The sequence below is a fragment of the Panthera pardus genome, unplaced genomic scaffold (genome assembly GCF_024362965.1).
Source record: "Panthera pardus isolate Hobbes unplaced genomic scaffold, ASM2436296v1 HiC_scaffold_10, whole genome shotgun sequence".
In the NCBI taxonomy this organism is placed as follows: domain Eukaryota; kingdom Metazoa; phylum Chordata; class Mammalia; order Carnivora; family Felidae; genus Panthera; species Panthera pardus.
The window spans coordinates 70726011-70745128 of NW_026526655.1; the positions used below are offsets into that span (position 1 = coordinate 70726011).

At 34.3% G+C, this 19118-nt stretch overlaps 1 protein-coding gene across 3 annotated transcripts in view; it reads right to left on the reverse strand.

The window, feature by feature from the left end:
• Positions 1 to 424: 424 nt before the first annotated feature.
• TANK (TRAF family member associated NFKB activator) overlaps positions 425 to 19118 on the reverse strand; it is a 93571-nt gene continuing 74877 nt past the window's right edge. For all 3 annotated transcript variants that reach the window (XM_019457602.2, XM_019457595.2, XM_019457588.2), the window contains exons 5-8: positions 10908 to 10984; positions 10350 to 10465; positions 4148 to 4728; positions 425 to 706 (exon numbers count right to left, since the gene is read on the reverse strand). In XM_019457602.2, the coding sequence (XP_019313147.2) occupies positions 527 to 706; positions 4148 to 4728; positions 10350 to 10465; positions 10908 to 10984 (954 nt within the window). In that variant the 3' untranslated portion in view covers positions 425 to 526. The remainder of the gene's footprint in view (positions 707 to 4147; positions 4729 to 10349; positions 10466 to 10907; positions 10985 to 19118) is intronic.

A 19118-nucleotide genomic window follows, 5' to 3' on the forward strand; every position in this document is an offset into this window, starting at 1 on the left:
TGTATATTATTAAAAGAAAAAACAATCTGAAGTGTTTGAATAATCCTACCAGTGATTTTATCACTGGGTAACAAATCTTAGGTTTTGGTATTTATTTAGACATTTATGTTGTCTGCTGTTCTGTATTACAGGTTTATTAAAAAAAAAATCAGCGATAGCATAAATAATCTAATTTTTAAGTGAAACATCCTATAAACATTTGACATCACCAAATTTAATAAATTTAACTAGAAATCCAAGCAATAAGCTTAGACATTTGAAACAAACATAAATTAAGGTAATAAACACTGTAAACATGAATGCAATGAATTACAGTTTTATACAGAATGATCCATGAAAGTTAATAAAAGAAAGTTACAATATAAGTTTAGGAAAAAATTCAAATAGCTGTGACATAGCTATTTTTCAATGAACGATCTTGAACTAAGTTTTCAATCAAGTATTTATAGTATTACAAACCCAAGATCATCACATAGAACCTGATGATCACATAGAATCATTACACGGAGCTGTTTTCAAATGCATCTTAAGTCTCCCCATTAAAGTGTGAATTAAGATGCCGGAGGAAATCCCCCCTGGATGTAATGGATGGTGGGAAAACTGCTTGACAGAATTCACATACTCGAGGTATATGCAGTTCTGAGCCTGTGCCACTTAGTACCGATGATATATCACTGTCTTGATTAGGAAAGGGCTTCCAAACGGGCTATGGGAAACAAACAAAAATATCTTCTGTTATTTGTAGGTAAAATCAACTTAGAATAAATTTCAAATTCAAATTTTTTGAGTGGGTTTTGTGCATAAGTACAAAATTCCTTTATGAAAGCAAATTACCTTTCTACAGAGTTAGCATGAAGACCTAACTCAATTTTCCTTTCATTAAGGGCCCAACTAAACTTTGATTAAGTCACTTAAAATACATACATGCACTTTATCTTCACATATTTAAAATTTTTCCAGTTTTACCACCAGCAAATTTTAATACTCGTTATCATAACAGCAGTAGTTTTGGCACAACAGTCAATCATTAAGACTTTTTAAAAATTGAATTCTATCTTTTCTGTCTTACAACAGAAACCTTAAGTTATAGGGCTGTGATTAATACAAAGTGCACTAGACATGATGTGTGTACACATGCAGTTTGATCAAGAGCAGTTTAAATTTCACTATTTATAAGGAAATATACAATGAATAAAACACATAGGAATAAGTTGCTCTGGTTTTCGAAACGAAATTTTTTAAGTACTAAACAAATTCCACTGATCAGTTGTTTTTTTGAAACCTCAAATATTTAATCATTCAACCAAATCTAACATGGGATGCATTCTTTTGGCTTATTTTGCTCCTGCTATATAGTGCGTAGTTCTGCCTTCTTTCCCCTTTCTTGTGACTGAATAGTGTCAACAGTTGCCCAATTAAATAATTATGGAAAATCACAATTCAACAGAACTACCTCCATTATAAGCAGCACATAAATACGTGAAAATACTGCATTTATTCTTTCTAAAAAAATATCTAACAGGGCAGAAAAAGCATTTAGTTCAATAGTAGGTGCTCAATAAATATTTTTTGATTGGACTATCTTCTTTTCCTGAACTGCATACCAAATTATTTTTAAAATTTGCTTTCTGGTATACCTTGACATAGGTAAATTACCTTGACACAGTTAATTTCTGATACTTTGAGGAAAATCACTTAAAAAGTCAATTTAAAGAGACCTTTTTGGGCTCTTATTACTAATATGTTTTTATTAGTCCAACACCTGATACAGTGTCAAGTTTTCATTCCCTTAACCAATCTCTTTCATTCTAGTTAACCAATCATTTACAATAAACAGTGTATTACTAATTGAAGCATTTAAGTTTCACGACGTCACTGTCTTATAAACATTTTACTGGACAGCTGCGTACAGTTGGTGTAAATATACAAAGTCTGTCTAGACCGAGATACGTTCAAATATCAGAACAGAGGGTTTATGATAACATTGACTCAATTGCTTTTTAGAGAAGTGACAATTTTATCACAAAAAATAGTAATATTTAACATGTTTATTTTAAAATCTGGGGTAAGATAATTTTCTTCAGAAAAGGTATGATTCAAGAGCAGTGGTAATAAATGTGAGTATATAAGCCAAAATAAGTTAGAGTCAGCCAGATCTAAATTTTACTGTTTGCAGTTTAAACAAAAAGTACAAGTGATTAATATGCATCTCTTTAATGGGAAACTGATATGGATATAAAGAAAAGATTATTTATAAATAAAGATGATTCTTATTAAGATCTACAAAACAGTAAGAAATAGATTTAGAAGCAATTTAGCTTCTAAATTTGGTGAGCCAATCTTCTACTGCCAGTTTATCTTCAAAGTCCATCCTTATCCTTCTCTATTAGGAGTTATTAGTTCAGATTGGATCTTTTCAGAGAATTCAGTTGGGACCCCACTCACTGACTCAGCAAAACTATGAAGAAAATAAAATCACACAGAGCAAAAATCAGCAGATAGATTTTAATTTGAGGCTTTGTTATGATAGCTGAATGTTGAAAAAGGTGTTAAGTAGTGGTAATCGATACAGCATAAAAATCGGAAACATGAAACCCCAAATTTTCACTTCTCTTTGTCATTACCAACAATTCAAGAATTTTGTATTTATCATACTAGCTTTATTAATACAAATCAAACAGCAAAATGTTTTTAAAAATTAAGAAATATTCTTTCAATCCTAAACTGCAACGTGGCCTTCAAACAAACTAATTTCTTTGCCTTTTCTGCCAAAATATCAATTATCTAACCTTATGCCCCATGTCTTGTGACAGCTCAACACCAATTCTCCTGCATTTTTTAAGCTGAATACTTTTCCATCAAGTTGTAATCACATACCAGCTGTTTCCCTTGCTGTAGCATAGAAAGCAAATGCACAATGCAGGGTGCCATCTACTGAAACATGAATGCACACAGACTAACTAGTAAAAGAACAAGCAGGAGATATAATGGAGAAAAAAGTAACAAGCATTAGAACTGATGCACTTCACAGCTCCACAGGAATTCTACTTGTAATAAATGAAATTGTTTAATTTGCTTCATTTAGTAGTAACTATAACTGAGACTATGATGTGAAATAAGGCACAATGTAGAACATAAGTGAGTTTATAATTAAAGCTGATTGTCAGAGATGCCTAGTTTTCCCCCACTACTAAAATATGCCACAGCTTGACTACTGCCTCCTTTGTATGCTGATGTAAGTCTGTAACCTATACAGCACTTATAAAGCCAAAGGTATCCATCAAGGTGTTGGATTTTTTAAAAATAAGTATCTCAAGGCAAAAAGAAATTAAACAAATGTTTGCAAATTATATAGATATTTACACCAGTCAGTATTTTCACAAGCTTTTGCTTATTGTAACAATGATATATTTTTCATTTGCCTTCAGGCATTAATTTTTTTTTTTTTTAAATAAAAGCACCATTCTCTGATAGAACCTGAATAAATGGGAGGGTAGTAGTGGACTGGGGGGCTGCAAGCTTTAAAAATATCGAAGTGTTTGATTAAAATCATACATATGCAGAGGCCATTTAAAAAATGTATTAGGCTGCATATTCATTGCCAGATTAGAAACCAAACCCTACAGATCTGCGTACTGTATAACTGAGAACGTAACAGAGTATTAGACGAAAGACAGTTCACTTATTTTCATATATAAAAATATGCAATGCAATTATTTACTTATGAAAAGCATTCTTTTAAAGATGAGTATGATATAGACAAACTTTTTAATTTAAAAAATGCCATTTGTTTCCCAGTATGAAATTTAACAAAGAATGCTATTGTAACACTGATGCTGAGTAAAAAGCTTTGAATAAGGGACTAAGAAAGTGACACATACTAGCTATGGATTAGGCTGACATGTATTTTTTTAAAATGTTCCCTAAATTTTAAGGTACTTTATAATAGAGCTGTACTATAGAAGACGAGTATCTTCTATAATTTCATGTCATTTATTATAGGACTTGGATTTTTTTTTAAGTCTTAACTTTAACCAGTCATTAGTTTAAAAGGAATTATCTGATAACCTAAAAGAGATGCATATCTGTGCATGTATAGTAAAATATGTGTTCATGCATAATATATTTTTTAATGCAAAACAGTTACCTGCTGTGGTCCTCGGATAGCTTTTCCCGGGGAATCAAGTGAAGGAAAAGGTGCATCGGATGGTTCCTGAAGTGGTAATGTATTTACATATAATGCATTATGGTTTCCAGGTGGTAAACACGTAGCTCTATCCAGAGTTGTCCTGATACAAGTGTTTACAAGATTGGAGGGTTTTGTTTTGTCAGTTGTTTTAAGGTTTTGTATAGCTGATGCTATGGGGTCAATTCCCTGAATTTCAAATAAAGTTTCTTCTGTTTTAACAAAGTTTCCCGGGTTGTCTCTGAACTCCATATTAAATTTATCCTGGCACACTGCCTCAGATGTGGCAGGACCAAGGATGTTGGGTCTTTCTGGAGTGCTATGTAAGAAAGTAGAGTCATTGTCCATAGGTGGAAACTTGACATTGAATTTAGAAAGTGATTCGAAAGAGGTATCTTCCTCATCTCGGGCCAGTCCTCTCGGTGTGACAGATGTGATGCATGGTGCACCTCTATTTATATCATCTTTAGCCTGAGGCTTAAACAGCTCTTCTTGTTTATCTGTTGTATCCGTACACTGTACAGGAAGAGAGCACTGTGTTTCTGCAGGGAAAAGAACACAAAAGGAAAATGGTTGCATTCCAATCATTCTTAAAAATGATGAATATTATTTTTACAATTCCTTTTTATAGCAACTGAAGACAACTGGTACTTTTTACCTTTGCTACCACTTTCCATGGAATATTAGCAGTCTCCAGTGGGTGAACTGGAACGTAGCTTATTAGTTGCAGTGAAACTACTTTGTCTTTTCCTAGGTCTTTTGCTGTAAGCTTTGCATCTTGTTCACAGTTACACTGCTCTATGCTTAAAAAACATTTGCTTGTAGTGTATACATTTAAACATTTTGTCAGTAATGGAAGCTACAACTGTGAGCTTGCTTAGACAAATAAGTTGTTAAAAAGAAAATTCCTTACTAGGCATATATAACACTATACAGGTTAAGAATCTACATGAATTTGGCCATTTATTAGCCCTAATATCACTATGTCACAAAATATATCAGCAATCAGTCTAGCCCTTGGGTATTCCCAATAATTCATGTGAGGGAGTGGTAGTGGTGGGGGTTGGAGAGAAAGAAGACAGTAAAGGCAAAAGAAGGATGAAATTTTGGGATGCATGTTCAGAAAACTGTATATGAATATATAATTCTCCCGTTATATATATATATATATATATATATATATATATATATATATATCTATATCTATATCTCATGTGTATATATATATATACACACACACACACACACACACACACACACACACACACACACACACATATATATAAAAGGCCTATGAAGATAGCAGGTGGATATCAGGTAGATACCATGGCCTCTGCAGCTCATTTATCTGGAAGCTGCTCATCCAACAAATTCAGCTCCAGAACAAATTCAGCTCTCTAGGACACAGGCAAAAGCTAGAAAGTAAGTAAACAGAGCTTCTGAGGAGTCAGAATTAGAGCCAAAAGGCCCACAGATATATGTATTTTGCTCTTACTCTCATTTTAGATTTATTCTAACAAGCTTGATGATATTTCCCTTAGCTCAGAGCTGGTTAGAAGCAGCAAATTAAAAGGTAGGGATAGGAGTTGCTGAAGACAGATATAGATATCAACAAGAGCTGAAAGCATGAGAGGAGACGAGAAAAACAAAATAGCAGATATAAGAACTCACAAAACACTACAGTCTGGTGTAGGGCCAATAAGGGCTACATTTCTCAATGCAAAAACACAATGATCAAAGCATTCTCTATGCTGATAATCCTGAGACATTAGAAAACACTAAATTATGCTCCGCAGTCTTACCTAAGAAGACAGTAGGTTGGAGATTGGTAATGTGTGATTTTCATTAAGCGGACAGAAGGTAGAGATTAAAAAAAAAATCAGCACTTTAAAAAGGTAGTCATCAGAGAAGTTTTATCTTCACAAAAGGAGACTTGCCCAAGGATGCCGATTTAAGCAGACGGGGTACACAGAACACCTTGTGTAGTGTCTGTCAAAGTTAGTAGGCACTTAACAAACATCAGTTCCTTTCCTTCTGGTCCTTGCAGTCTCATGACACCTTCCTATCTTTTGCCACAGCACATTCCAACACAAGGTATTTTCTGTTTGGACACAACTGCAGTATATTGCAACCAAATCCTCAAGTTTACAACTTACCTCAAGTTTGCCTCTCTTTAGTACACACCACCTTATCTTGTTGGATTATTACAACAGCCTTTGAACTGCTTCTCTGCCCTTTAAACTTAGCTCATAGCCAATCCATTCTCTACATTGCTCCCTATTTCTTTTCTAAAGCACAAATCTGATCATGTTACCTTCCTCATAGAACCTTTTCATGGCTCTCCAAAGCCTCATCCCTCAGAAAAGTCATATAAAACTGTTCATGACTGGTCCCTGGTCACCTGTCCATACTCTCATCTTTCCCAACTGTTGCACTTCTTATTCCAGCTATAATGGACTTTGCACAGTTCTCCAAAACAGCCAGGCTCTCCTGTCTTTGGGCCTTTGCACAAGCTGTGCAGGCTGCCTGAAATGTCCTCTCCAGGTACTCTTTACCAAAGTCTTACTTGTCCTTCATTCCTTAATGTAGACTTAATTTCTCTGGATAGTTCTATCTAGCTCCCCAAGACCGGGTTAGGCATGACTCACAGGTGTCCCGAGGCTTACACATGTTGCACTGTATTTGTTCTTTCTCCCAATGACGTACATTTTTTAAGGTCTTAAACCATGCTTTGTTTCCCACTTAACCCCAGTACCCTGCCCAGTGCCTGACACATAGTATGCCCTCAATAAATGTATTCTGAATGCATTTGTATTCTGTTCACAAGACAGCCCAGTGTAATAATCCACATTCACTAGATAATCTGTCTGTGACTAGAAGTAGTACAGTAACAAAGACCGAGCTCAATTGTCTGGTAGAATTTCTTTGTCCTTGCAGGTTTCTCAAAGTCCTTTAACTCTCAAGTAGTCGTTTTTCCTGATAGTAGACTTAACAGTAGCAGGAATTCTAGGCAACGGTACTTTCTTTGCAGATTACATTTACTAACTGCAGGTAACAAATCAGGAAAATCAATTGCTGAGGTAACTACATTTTATAACACCTGAGGAGGAAATGCTTATCAAAATGATCTTCACAAGGAGAACAGGGAGAATGATGAAGAATCTGCTGCTGCTGCTAATGACAACTATTAACATCAATAGCACTTCTATGTGTCATGCACTACTATAATCATTTTATGCGTCTTAATTCATTTCATACTCAAAATAATCATGTGGTAGGCATTAGATTATCCCCACTTTACATGCGAAGAAACTGAGACATGGAGCAGTTACTTCCAAGGCTACACAGCTAATGAATGAGTGGTACATCTGGCATTGGAACCCAGGCAACCTAATTCTAGATCCTGTGCTCTGAACCATTATGTTAAATTAAACATACTGTATGCTGTACATATACACACATACACATAGAAGACACAGAAGACAAACATACTGTATGTGTGTGTATATGTATGTACACACATGTATACACACACACACACACACACAGAGAGAAGAGTCCCCGAAATGATTTTCTTTTCCAATAGATGACCTATCTCCCTTGTAAACAAAACCTGGGAAACTCAAAACAGCTATAATAAAGCAAATATTTTCTTTTTTATAGCTAGCAGGCATACCTCAGCCACATTCAAATAATTTTTGGAATTAATCTGTTCAAGCGATGAGTTACTATCAAAAAAAAAAAAAAGATTTGGGGTGCCTGGGTGACTCAATCAATTGAGCGTCCAACTTCAGCCCAGGTCATGATCCTGTGCTTCGTGGGTTTGAACCCTGCATCAGGCTGTGTGCGGACAGCTCAGAGCCTGGAGCCTGCTTCAGATTCTGTGTCTCCCTGTCTCTCTGCCCCTCCCCCAACCCTGTCTGTCTCCCAAAAATAAATAAACATTAAAAAAAAAAAAAGATTTAAATGAGGTGCATAAAAGCACTTGTGATCCTGACACTATACTGAGAAACATGATCAGGTGGAGCAAATTGCCTTTCTATTTTGTTTATTTTCAGAACACTTATTTTTGCAAGGACACAAAAAACACAATGAGAAACATTTTTAGGTTTCTAAATTTTAAGTACAGGCTGTCCATTTAGATTACTTCTTAGTCTAATTACCTCGTATATTGACAAAAGAAAAAGATCTGATGGTTGTTTGTAAGTTGCGATCCTATATTCTACTCTCTTCATCTTCCCTGAAATAGGACTTTCCTTTATGGACCAAAAAGCACTTTTTATGAAGCCACATTTGCTTAAACATACATTTTATCTTTATCCCTTCTCAAGGCTACTGCCATAAGTGGATGAGAAGAAAAAAGAAAAAGGAAATGTACAATTCTACTAACTCAGCAATTTTTCATGAATTATATGTTTATCTAAAGGTAAAAGTCAAATTTTAACAAAAAAAATAACATGGGGACAATACTGCTAAATACGCTCTTTCCAGATGTATTATACAAACCACATTTAAAATATTTTCCTTATATTTTTATTCAATGTAATGTTCATCCTTAAAAGGCCTGAACAGGCATCTTTTCCCAAAACATTTTTCTTTCTTTCCCTTTTTGATCTACTACTACCAGAATAATATTTAATATTTTGAGTTTTGTCTAGACCCAGCAAAACTTCACTGCAGTCTATGGCACAACAGATCTAAAACATTTCAAGAATATGCTGTACTTATTATTTGTGACACATTTACTATAAAACATAAGAATAACATTAGGAAGCGGTTTTAGTGGGGAAGAAAATGAAGCTAAACACTCAGTGTCCTAGTTGACAGATACATACTCAGATTTAGACCTGCACAATTTAAAAATGGTCAAAGTATTAAGCCACTGATAATGGGGTAGGTTCTCTGTATAACGATGAATATATCACCATTACAATGTTTTGATAAGATGCTGATGTTAAAAAAAAATCATGTTTATGAGTTCTATGTACTACATCTCTTTAGCTAGTAGATTTTAAATAAAAATAATTCTTTTACTTCAGAGGTACTTAGTGTCTTTAGCCTACACAAAAGATCAATTTCTCATGAAAATGACAAAAATTCAGGTGAAAGAATTAGCATTCTTTCTGGGTAGCTGGAGGGGGAAAAGGGGAAGAAATAAATTATGTCTGTCTACAAAGACTGTTTTGTTTCTCCACCATATTGTGTACCTTTTCTGAAGATAAAACAGGAGTAGTATGCAAAAAGTGAATTTACACTATAAAATGATTTTTAAATAGTCTAGATATAAGAGATGGAAGAGATGGAAAGTGATCTTTAATTAAAGGGGCATTAGCACTGCCGCAACATCTTTCAGAGTGAAAACTGTAAATCACATCTCTAGGGAACCATATGCAGAATATCTCAAATCACAAGGGTAAAGGAGAATTTATCATTTTAAATGATCAGTTTACCTTCCTTTTGTTATGGAAGTGCTTGGTAGCCAGATTCAATCTCTGGTGTTTTGCTATTCATATGCAACGGCTGAAGCAAACCCTGGTCTGGGGTTTTAGGAAAGGGTACAGGCTTTAAAAAACACACGACAACACATGTGTAAAAACAGATGTTCCTTTTAAGTCATATTTTATACTAAATTTGTACTTTGTATCTCCAACAGGCTAGCCTCACGAAATGTGAAATGTTTATTTCTTGAACCAAATTATAAAAATCCATAGTGTCCAATGAACTTTCAAGCAGAAGTTAAAAACAAACCTGATGTTCTAATTTTACTTAGCTTATATATGGTAGTGCAGCTTCAAGGCTGCTTACTAATACATGAGTTAATGTTTAATTAACCCCCCCAAATAGCAACTGAAAACTTTGAGAGATATTTCCTATATTTATTTTGTACCCTTTGCAAGGTGGGACTTCTCATTAAGATGATTAGTAATTACATCACTCAAGTCACTCTACATAGCCCCACACACAATAAAGAGAGAAAAAAGCCAATCATTAGATAATGTAATACAGTACAGAACTTTAACAGCACTTACCCATTATAAGTGGTAGGAGGCGCAAATTGCAGATCCTTAGCACTTAACAAGCATTTAGAAATATTTTTACGATCAAAAAGAAATACATTTAAATCAATCAAGTTAATAGTACTGTGTGTTAAATCAAACCTTACCAGTTGCAGTGGCTGGTACATTAAGTTTGCTTAAGTGGTCTTTTTGTGCTTTTGCTAGCATGCATATTCTGTGAAATTCTTCTTTTAGATCCTGGAAAGTCTTCTCTATATAAGCCCTAGAAATAAATATTTTAAAATATGAAGCTTTATCTTTAAATATTTTCTATTGTCATTAAATTTACATAGCACCATTTTATGTACCACAAAATAATTACTGAAAGGTTAAAGTTGAAAAAAATTATTTTAAAATCCTAGAAAATGTCCCAGAGAACTACTCTAATGTTTGGAGAGCCAGGCACAAAGGCACAAAGTAAGCAGTAAGTTAAAAGTTCTAATACATAGATGTAGCACAGACTAGCATATCTACTTATTTATAAATCACACTTTTGCTGGCTGTCTCATTCTCACGTTAGAAATTTCAATACATGGAATTTTGTTCTCAGTAAACATCTTAAATAGAAGAAAATGAAATGTTCCTCATTTCGATAATGTTTACGTTAAGATCTGTCCATATAACATAATATGGCCATAATACTTGGTCTATTGAAATATTAATACCTTTCATGGAATAAAGGAATGCCAAGACTCCTTGGTGAAGTTTCTTTTCTAGGAGAAGAAACCTCTTGTCTTCTTACCTTAAAGATACAAAATAATCACCAATTTAAATTGCTTCTAAACTCAAATGAGAATAGGTTAACAGAAAATACAATGGAAAATTCACCTCCGTCATTGAAACATATATGTACGTAGCTTACAGATACATATCTTTCTTTTCTTTAAATAAGAATCATCAGGGAAAAAGGAAAACTGAGGCAGAAGAATAGGATGGAGACAAGAAGTATTTCAGGTAACTTCTGTAATTACTATTTCCAGTACTGACAATTTAAGAAGCACCTGATATGACCAGAAACCAGGAAAAAAAAAATCTGTGTATGTGTGTGTATTTACTTCTTTTCCATTATTGGTCTATAGGTTTAAGTTAATGTCTTTGTATTTTCTTATAGATTCTTTGCTGAGGAATGCAGCTGTGTAGAGAGGAAGAAAGAAAACCAGGCTACAGCACCTTAGCATTTAACAAGCATTTTACAGATAGTGCAATGATGTATTTAAGCTACTTTCTGAAGCTAAGTTCTTGCCTTTCACTCCCACCCTGTGGCTTATTCTGGTATTACATTCATTCTGACATTTAAAAGTCAACATTAAAAAACATGTAATACATCCACTGTATGGTTTAGATTTTTTAAAAATCTTTAATAATACCTAGAAAACTCTGTGTATGTTCTAAAGTCACAAATTGACAAATACAAAGATTTGAAGAAGTCTTAATATTATACAATCATAAATTATAATTCTACCAAACCTGCATAGGTCTTGTTTAAGTTCAAATGAAACCAGTGGTCATTTATATTTAGTGACTTTTTAAGATTTAAGGTCATTGTAGCCATTATTAAAGTGGATGATTTTACTTCATTGTTTCTTGTCATCTGAGTATAACTCTTTTAATCTTGCTTTTCGAAAAGTTCCTTCAGTTTCTTAGGAGTCTCATTTGTTCTTTAAGAAAAAGACTTGATTCCAGTTTGTTTTTTTAAATTAGTATCTTCTCCAATTTATTTCAGTTTATTGCTCTACTTCTCCAGCTTTTTCTAAATACCAGTGTTGGCTTAACATTTCTAAAATAGAGTATTCCTTTAATTAGTAAAATGAAATCTCAGCAACCCAAACAATTTGTGATTTTATATATTATGTTGTCAGACTGAGGTAACAAAAAGATCATTTGCTGCTGCATACTTTTTGTCTGGCAAGCACTTAGGCCAGGTCTTCTTCTGGATGAAAAGTGTTTTACTGAGCTTACAAAGCAGTCACATCAGAAGACATTTTCACATTCACAGTTTGTTTTTAAAAGCAGTAGACAAGGTTTTTCTTTAGTGTTATGTGCAATTAAAAAACACTCAGTGGATTTTAGTGTGTACTAGGAAGAGAGGCGACATTTTAAAGATAGCCAATCATTCAGGATGCTATAAGTAGGAAAGCAAACTTTTAAAAGATACTATATTAAGGGGTGCCTGGCTGGCTCAGTCAGTAGAGCATGTAGACTCTTGATCGTGGGGATCATGAGTTCAAGCCCCATGTTGGGTGTAGAGTTTACTTAAAAAAATAAAATAAAATAAAGATATTATATTAAATCTGTATCAACAAAATCAGAGAAGAGGTAATATTAAGAGAATAGAAACACTTGGCAATTTAATGTTAAACAAATCATAATATGTGATTAAATAAAATGACTAATCTTTTAAAATTTACTACTAGAAATCCTGAATATGAAACAAAATTATTTTATCACAAGCCAGAAAGAACCAAAAAGAAGCACAGTTGACCCTTGAACTATGGGGTTAGAAGTGCCAACCCCCATGTACAAAACCCATGTATAACTTCTGACTCCTCCAAAACTTAATTACTAATAGCCTACTATTGACCAGAAGCCTTACAATAACATAAATAGTTAACACATATTTTGTATGTTATATATATTACATACTGTATTCTTACAATAAAATTAGCTAGAGAAAAGAAAATGTTATTACAAGAATCACGAGGAAGAGAAAATTACATTTACAGTAGTGTACTGTATTTATGGGGAAAAATCCACATATAAGTGGACCCAATCAGTTCAAACTTGTGTTGTTCAAGGATTAACTGTACTCTAATTTTAAACCTAAAAATGAAGATATTTACATAAAGTAGTGAAGACTATTCCAGTTCCAAAGTACTGATTTTGGAATCAGTACTTGGAATGATTGCTTCTTATGTTAAAAAGAAACCTTAAAAATTGAGGGGGTGGGGGTGGAGATGAGAAAAAGGTGAAGGAAAAGACAGGAAAAGAATGATAAACTTGTGTATGGTTTGGTAAATAACCTGTGACAACCTACTTGTTTGTTGTTTAGATTTGATAACTGGTGTGGGTGAATTAATTTATCCAGAAAAGACTCCTCAGGTGTATTGGTAGGGGGTAAAGGGAGGACTCTCTTATTAAGAAATTTCCACAAAGCATGTAAACTTAAGGTCTTCAGCTTCTTTGGGATTAGGAATACAGCCCTGCTTTCTGTTATCTTTGTTACTATTATTGAAGAAAACTACTACGATTGTACTACGCAATACACTGCATCTTCTATCATTCACACCAAATAAATCTCTTGATATAGTTCAAATGAAAATTTTAGGTTTCCAGCATCCTAAGAAAAAATTTTAAAAGGGGCCTTTTAACATGTTAGCTCTGCAAACAAACAACAAAATTGGCAAACAGTTCTCCGACACTGTGAAGCAGGGTTTTATCTAGAATGGGTGTAGCATGTCAATGCTATTTTCCATTGTAGCTATCTGACACAACTTTCTGAAAACAATCATTTATACCTCAAAGGATGTAGAATTAGTGTAGTCAATGGCAGCTCCAACATTTCTCCCAGAAACTCAAGACTTGCTTTTCAATGCCAAGTTAATTTACTTAATAAAGACTATGCAGTTTGTTGAACATCCCAGAGAGTAAATAAACATTAAAGGAGGTAACTTGTAGTTTTCTTTCTATTCTCAAATATTATCCAGGCGGACCCTGCACTGCAGGAAACTGAAGTTACTGCGACTTCAAATAAGAAAGCAAGGGAACTTTGAACATTATATTTTAGGAGATTTTAAACGTTAAATCATTCAACAAATGAGTTTATTTTGAGGTACTAAAACTTAAAATACTTAACATTATAAACTGTTCCAAGTACTAGTTTGGAAATGCCGAAGTTGTGGAATGAATACTGAAATAAGAGCTTTACACGTCGTACTTTTCATTTACACTTCCACTATGGCGCTGGAGAAGTCATTCAACTAAATCATTACGATAAACCCATTTGAAACAGTTGAAAGATGTTGTGAAATGATTCCTTAAATTGCCTCTTATGTGAATTGGGAGAATTTTGTTTTAGTGTAAATCAATTTAAGTTTCTCATAGATGGGTATCATATTAAAAATATATGCTCCAGGGCCAGCTGAATATGCAATGAGACTTAAGAAGGAAAAAGAAAAAGTGGCTAATATTTTTGTTAGTCAAAAACCAGGTTTATTCTTAATGCACAGATAATGGAAAACATTTTTGTGTTGGTCTGGGATCTGGCAGATATCAGCATCTTAAAGAAAGAAATGTACGCTTTCCCCAATTCTTGCCTTTATAAAATATTTAGCACAAAAGTGAAAGTATTTTATTCCTTTTATAAACTGATTTGAAAAATAAAGAAGTGACTCACAATAACCAAAATATGGATTTAACCTAAGTGTCTGTAAATGGATGAATGCTAAAGAAAATGTAGTGTGTGTGTATGTGTGTGTGTATACATACATATATATATAGTACAGTTGAGTCTTGAACCATATCAGTTTGAACTGTGCAGGCCCACTTCTACGCAGATTTTTTCAACAAATACAGGGCAGTACTGTAAATGTATTTTCCTTACGATTTTCTTAATATTTTCTTTTGTCTAGCTTATTTTATTATAAGAATACAGTATATAATACATATGCAAAATATGTGTTAGTCAACTGATAACAGTAAGGCTTCTGGTCAATAGTAGGCTATTAGTAGCTATGATTTGGGGAAGCCAAAAGTTAGATGTGGATTTTCAACTATGTGGGGAGTCAGTGTCCCTAACTATATATCTATCTATATCTATATCTATATCTATATCTATATCTATATCTATATCCACACACATACATAATGAATAGATCAACCTTAAAAAAGGAAGGAAATCAGGTCATTTGAGAAAACATGGATGAATCTGGAGGACATCACGCTGCATGACATAAGGCAGGCACAGAAAGACAAATTTGCACGATCTCACTTATATACGGAATCTAAAGAAGCCAAAATCATTAAAGTGGGGAGTAGAATGGTGGTTGCCAGGGTTTCAGGGTGGGGGAAATGGGGGGGATGTTGGTCAAAGAGTAGAAAGTTTCAGTTATGCAGGATAAGTTCTGAAGATCTAATATATAGCATGATGATTATAGTTAATACTATTACATTGTACACTTGAAACTTGCTAATAAAATAAATCTTATATGTATTCATCACAATGGAAAAAAGATAACCATGTAAAATGATGGATATGTTGGCTTGACTATGGTAATCATTTCATAATGTATATATGTATCAAAGCACCATATATACTAAAAACATATACAATGAAAAATTTTTAAATGTTTACTTATTTTTGAGAGAGAGAGAGAGACAGAGAGAGAGATGGAGTGTGAGCGAGGGAGGGGCAGAGAGAGAGGTAGACACAGAATCTGAACCAGGCTCTAGGCTCCAAGCTGTCAGCACAGAGTCCAATGTGGGCTCGGACCCATGAACCGTGAGATCATGACCTGAACTGAAATTGCATGCTTAACTGACTGAGCCACCCAGACGCCCCTATGCAATTTTTATTTGTCAATTATACCTCCATAAAGCTGGGGGGAAAATGCAATAAAATTTAGACTCAAAATCATTTTTTTTTCTTAAAAATTTTAAGCAACTGAAGTCAGCAGAATTAAATTGTTATGAAACTTTTAAAGATAATACTAAATTCATTAATACAATGTATACTTTCTCATATGGAATTTAAACTTTAAAAGGCTAATATTGAATAAAGGTGGTAAGTTTGCAATGATACATATTTGAACTACAGCAATGACTATCATTCTATTCCAGTGTTCCTATCAAAGATGTCCTCTAAAATTTAGTTAAGATGCAGAAGGAATATTTATTTTTAGGTGGCTCAAGCAACTGTATGTAGCCACTATTGGGTTTTGTTTCTGGATGAGGCTTAATAGAATTACTCTTTTATTTTACTTTATTTATTTTTTTAACTTAAAAATGTTATATATATATATATATATATATATATATATATATATATACATACATACATACACACACACACTTTTTTTTTTTTTTTGAGAGGGAGAGACAGAGTGTGAGCAGGGGGGTAGCAAAGAGAGGGAGACACAAAATTTGAAGCAGGCCCCAAGCTCTCAGCACAGAGCCCCACGCCGGGCTCGAAATCACGAACTGTGAGATCATGACCTGAGCTGAAGTCGCATGCTTAACCTACTCAGCCACCCAGGTGCCCCAATAGAATTATGCTTTTAAAACAGAAAAGAGAACTACGCTCTTACTTGGAACAATATAATTCAAGAAATGAGCCAAGGTGAGATAGGATGGATTAGTAAAGGAAACATAAACTGTGGAATAGTTATAAATACTAGCTTGATAAAGTTTTCTACAGAAAAAGGAGAAATAAATGAACAGCGTAAAAAGAAACTGAAAATAATTTACTTATCACTTAGGTTACTGAAAGTAAGAATGAAATGAAAGGAGAAACTAAGGTTGAGTATTTTCTTACCAGTTTTAGATATATTTAGACAAAGATATTATGGTAAAGTCAAGCACTGAATATGGTCTAAATAGGGAGAAAGTGAGAATAGGGCTAAGACAAAAGAGATTAAGGTGGAAACACGAACAAAAAATTACAAAAAAAGAGATCTGATGAGAGTACAAAAGCAGAGTAAAAGGTAAACAAAAAATACAAGAAAATTGTATTTATGAGTATTTGCGGCCGTGTGAAATCTATGGTTCTCTCACCCTCATTAATATTATTGAAAATCTAGCAAAGCAAGAGGAACACAAATCCTATGAGTCTCATCTGCTTGGCATGGCAGAGTATGCCAGGTAAACCCACTGCCAGTGCAGGAACAATTTCAAGGCAAAATGGGATCCATTCCAGAGTTCTGAAGGAAGCAGCAAGAAAATAAACAATATAAGCATGAAGTTAAATACCCCAATTACTTCCAAGATCTTTATAGGATTCTGGTTTAATATAAATACCCCCAAATCACTATCAATTCTACAGTATTCTTTTAAAAAAGTTAAAATCCTTTACTAGTAGTAACACAACGACTATGGTTTCAATTCTATTATGTTAATTTGAAGCAGAGTGAGATTAATACTTTCCTATCATCTGCCTTTGGAGTCTTCACTGTGTATTAGGTTCCTTCTGCACACATCTTTCTGAATTTCTTGGAGAGCCCGACGCAGGGCTCGATCCCACAAACCGTGAGATCTCGACCTGAGCTGAAATCAAGAGTCAGATGTTTAACTAACTGAGTCACCCAGGCACCCCTGAATTTTTCTTTTTTTAAATTTTTTTAACGTTTTATTTATTTTTGAGACAGGGAGAGACAGAGCATGAACAGGGGAGGGTCAGAGAGAAGGACACACAGAATCCGAAAAAGGCTCCAGGCTTTGAGCTGTCAGCACAGAGCCTGACGCGGGGCTCGAACTCACGGACCGCGAGATCATGACCTGAGCCGAAGCCGGCCGCTCAACCGACTGAGCCACCTAGGCGCCCCTGAATTTATTTTCTTAATAGGAAGAAATATTGAATTGTGGGGATGCCTTTTTATGAAAAATAGAAAATGAATACCTTAAATGACCAATTAAAAAAAAATAAGATAACCCATTCCCCTCACCCCTTCTCCAAACACTACATTTAAAACAAACTGATTTGGGAAAACCCTCTTCATTAGCCACAAATTTAATGTTACAGCATTGTCATGGTAAACAGAAAATACCTTCATGAAAGTAGCTGTTACTTAAGCAACTTGTATATATTAATTATTTAACTTAATCCACATAATCTTGTAAATTAGGTACTTTAATTTTAAAGTTTGCTGTAGCAAATAAGGCTTTGGAGAGGTAAATGATTTGCCTACAGTTCGGTACGTGGGGTAGCTGTAGTTGGAACCCTTATCACTGTATGATCTTAACTTCTCTAGTTGAGAGAGGACTTGGCTGTCAGAGAAGTTCAGTAGTGGGTATCTAGCATGGTGAGGTAGATATAGAATGGTGACATTTACACACTGTACCAATGCAAACTAATTTTAAGCTTCTAAAACTTGTCATACAACAAATACATTTTTCACTGAGTAGTGATAAGCCAAGTTTTGATGTTTAAATTTTGCCTAGGAAAAAACCTTTGGTATGGCTTTTGTGTGTGTGTGTGTGTGTGTGTGTGTGCTCAAGAATGTCCAAATAGAAATTTACATTTAAAAATAACCCAGATAGATTTACCCAAGTTCTGTCAAACCAGTTCACTTGCTGACAGAAGTAATCTGGCAATAGTTTTTCTTAACCAAAACTTCACAGTTCAAATATTTCTCAAACTTACTATCAGAAGTTAGCCATTTGACAAAGAATGACAATGAGGTATCTTCTTGTTAATTCTATCCTCTCAAAACCTGAACTCTCTTCCTGACTTCTCATCTCCCAGTAGAGGACTAGGCATAGTTTTAGTAGCTGATTTAAAACCCTTGCCTGATAATTTCACTATCTAGATCTACTCAGAGTTGGTGTGTTCCCTTGAAACTGGGTCACGTTTTACTGACTCTCCACATGTTGAGTAATTTTGGACTGTACCCTGAACACTGAATACGTTGTGGAGACATTATGCTACATGGTGCCAAAAGTGGTGATGATTTTGTTTTTGCAGGCACTTGGTTAGGCTTAGATTCCAAACTGTCACTCCTTTCAAGAAGGGTAGTTCAGATTTCAGATCAGTCCTTTTTAAGCTTTAGCTGCAAACTGCTTTATTTGCCCAGCACATCCATGGGCTCTGGGAACAGCCAGAAACTTGAGCTGAATCTAAACACAGAGCTTACGGTTCTCCTTCCTTCTCTGGCTCTCTCCTCTTT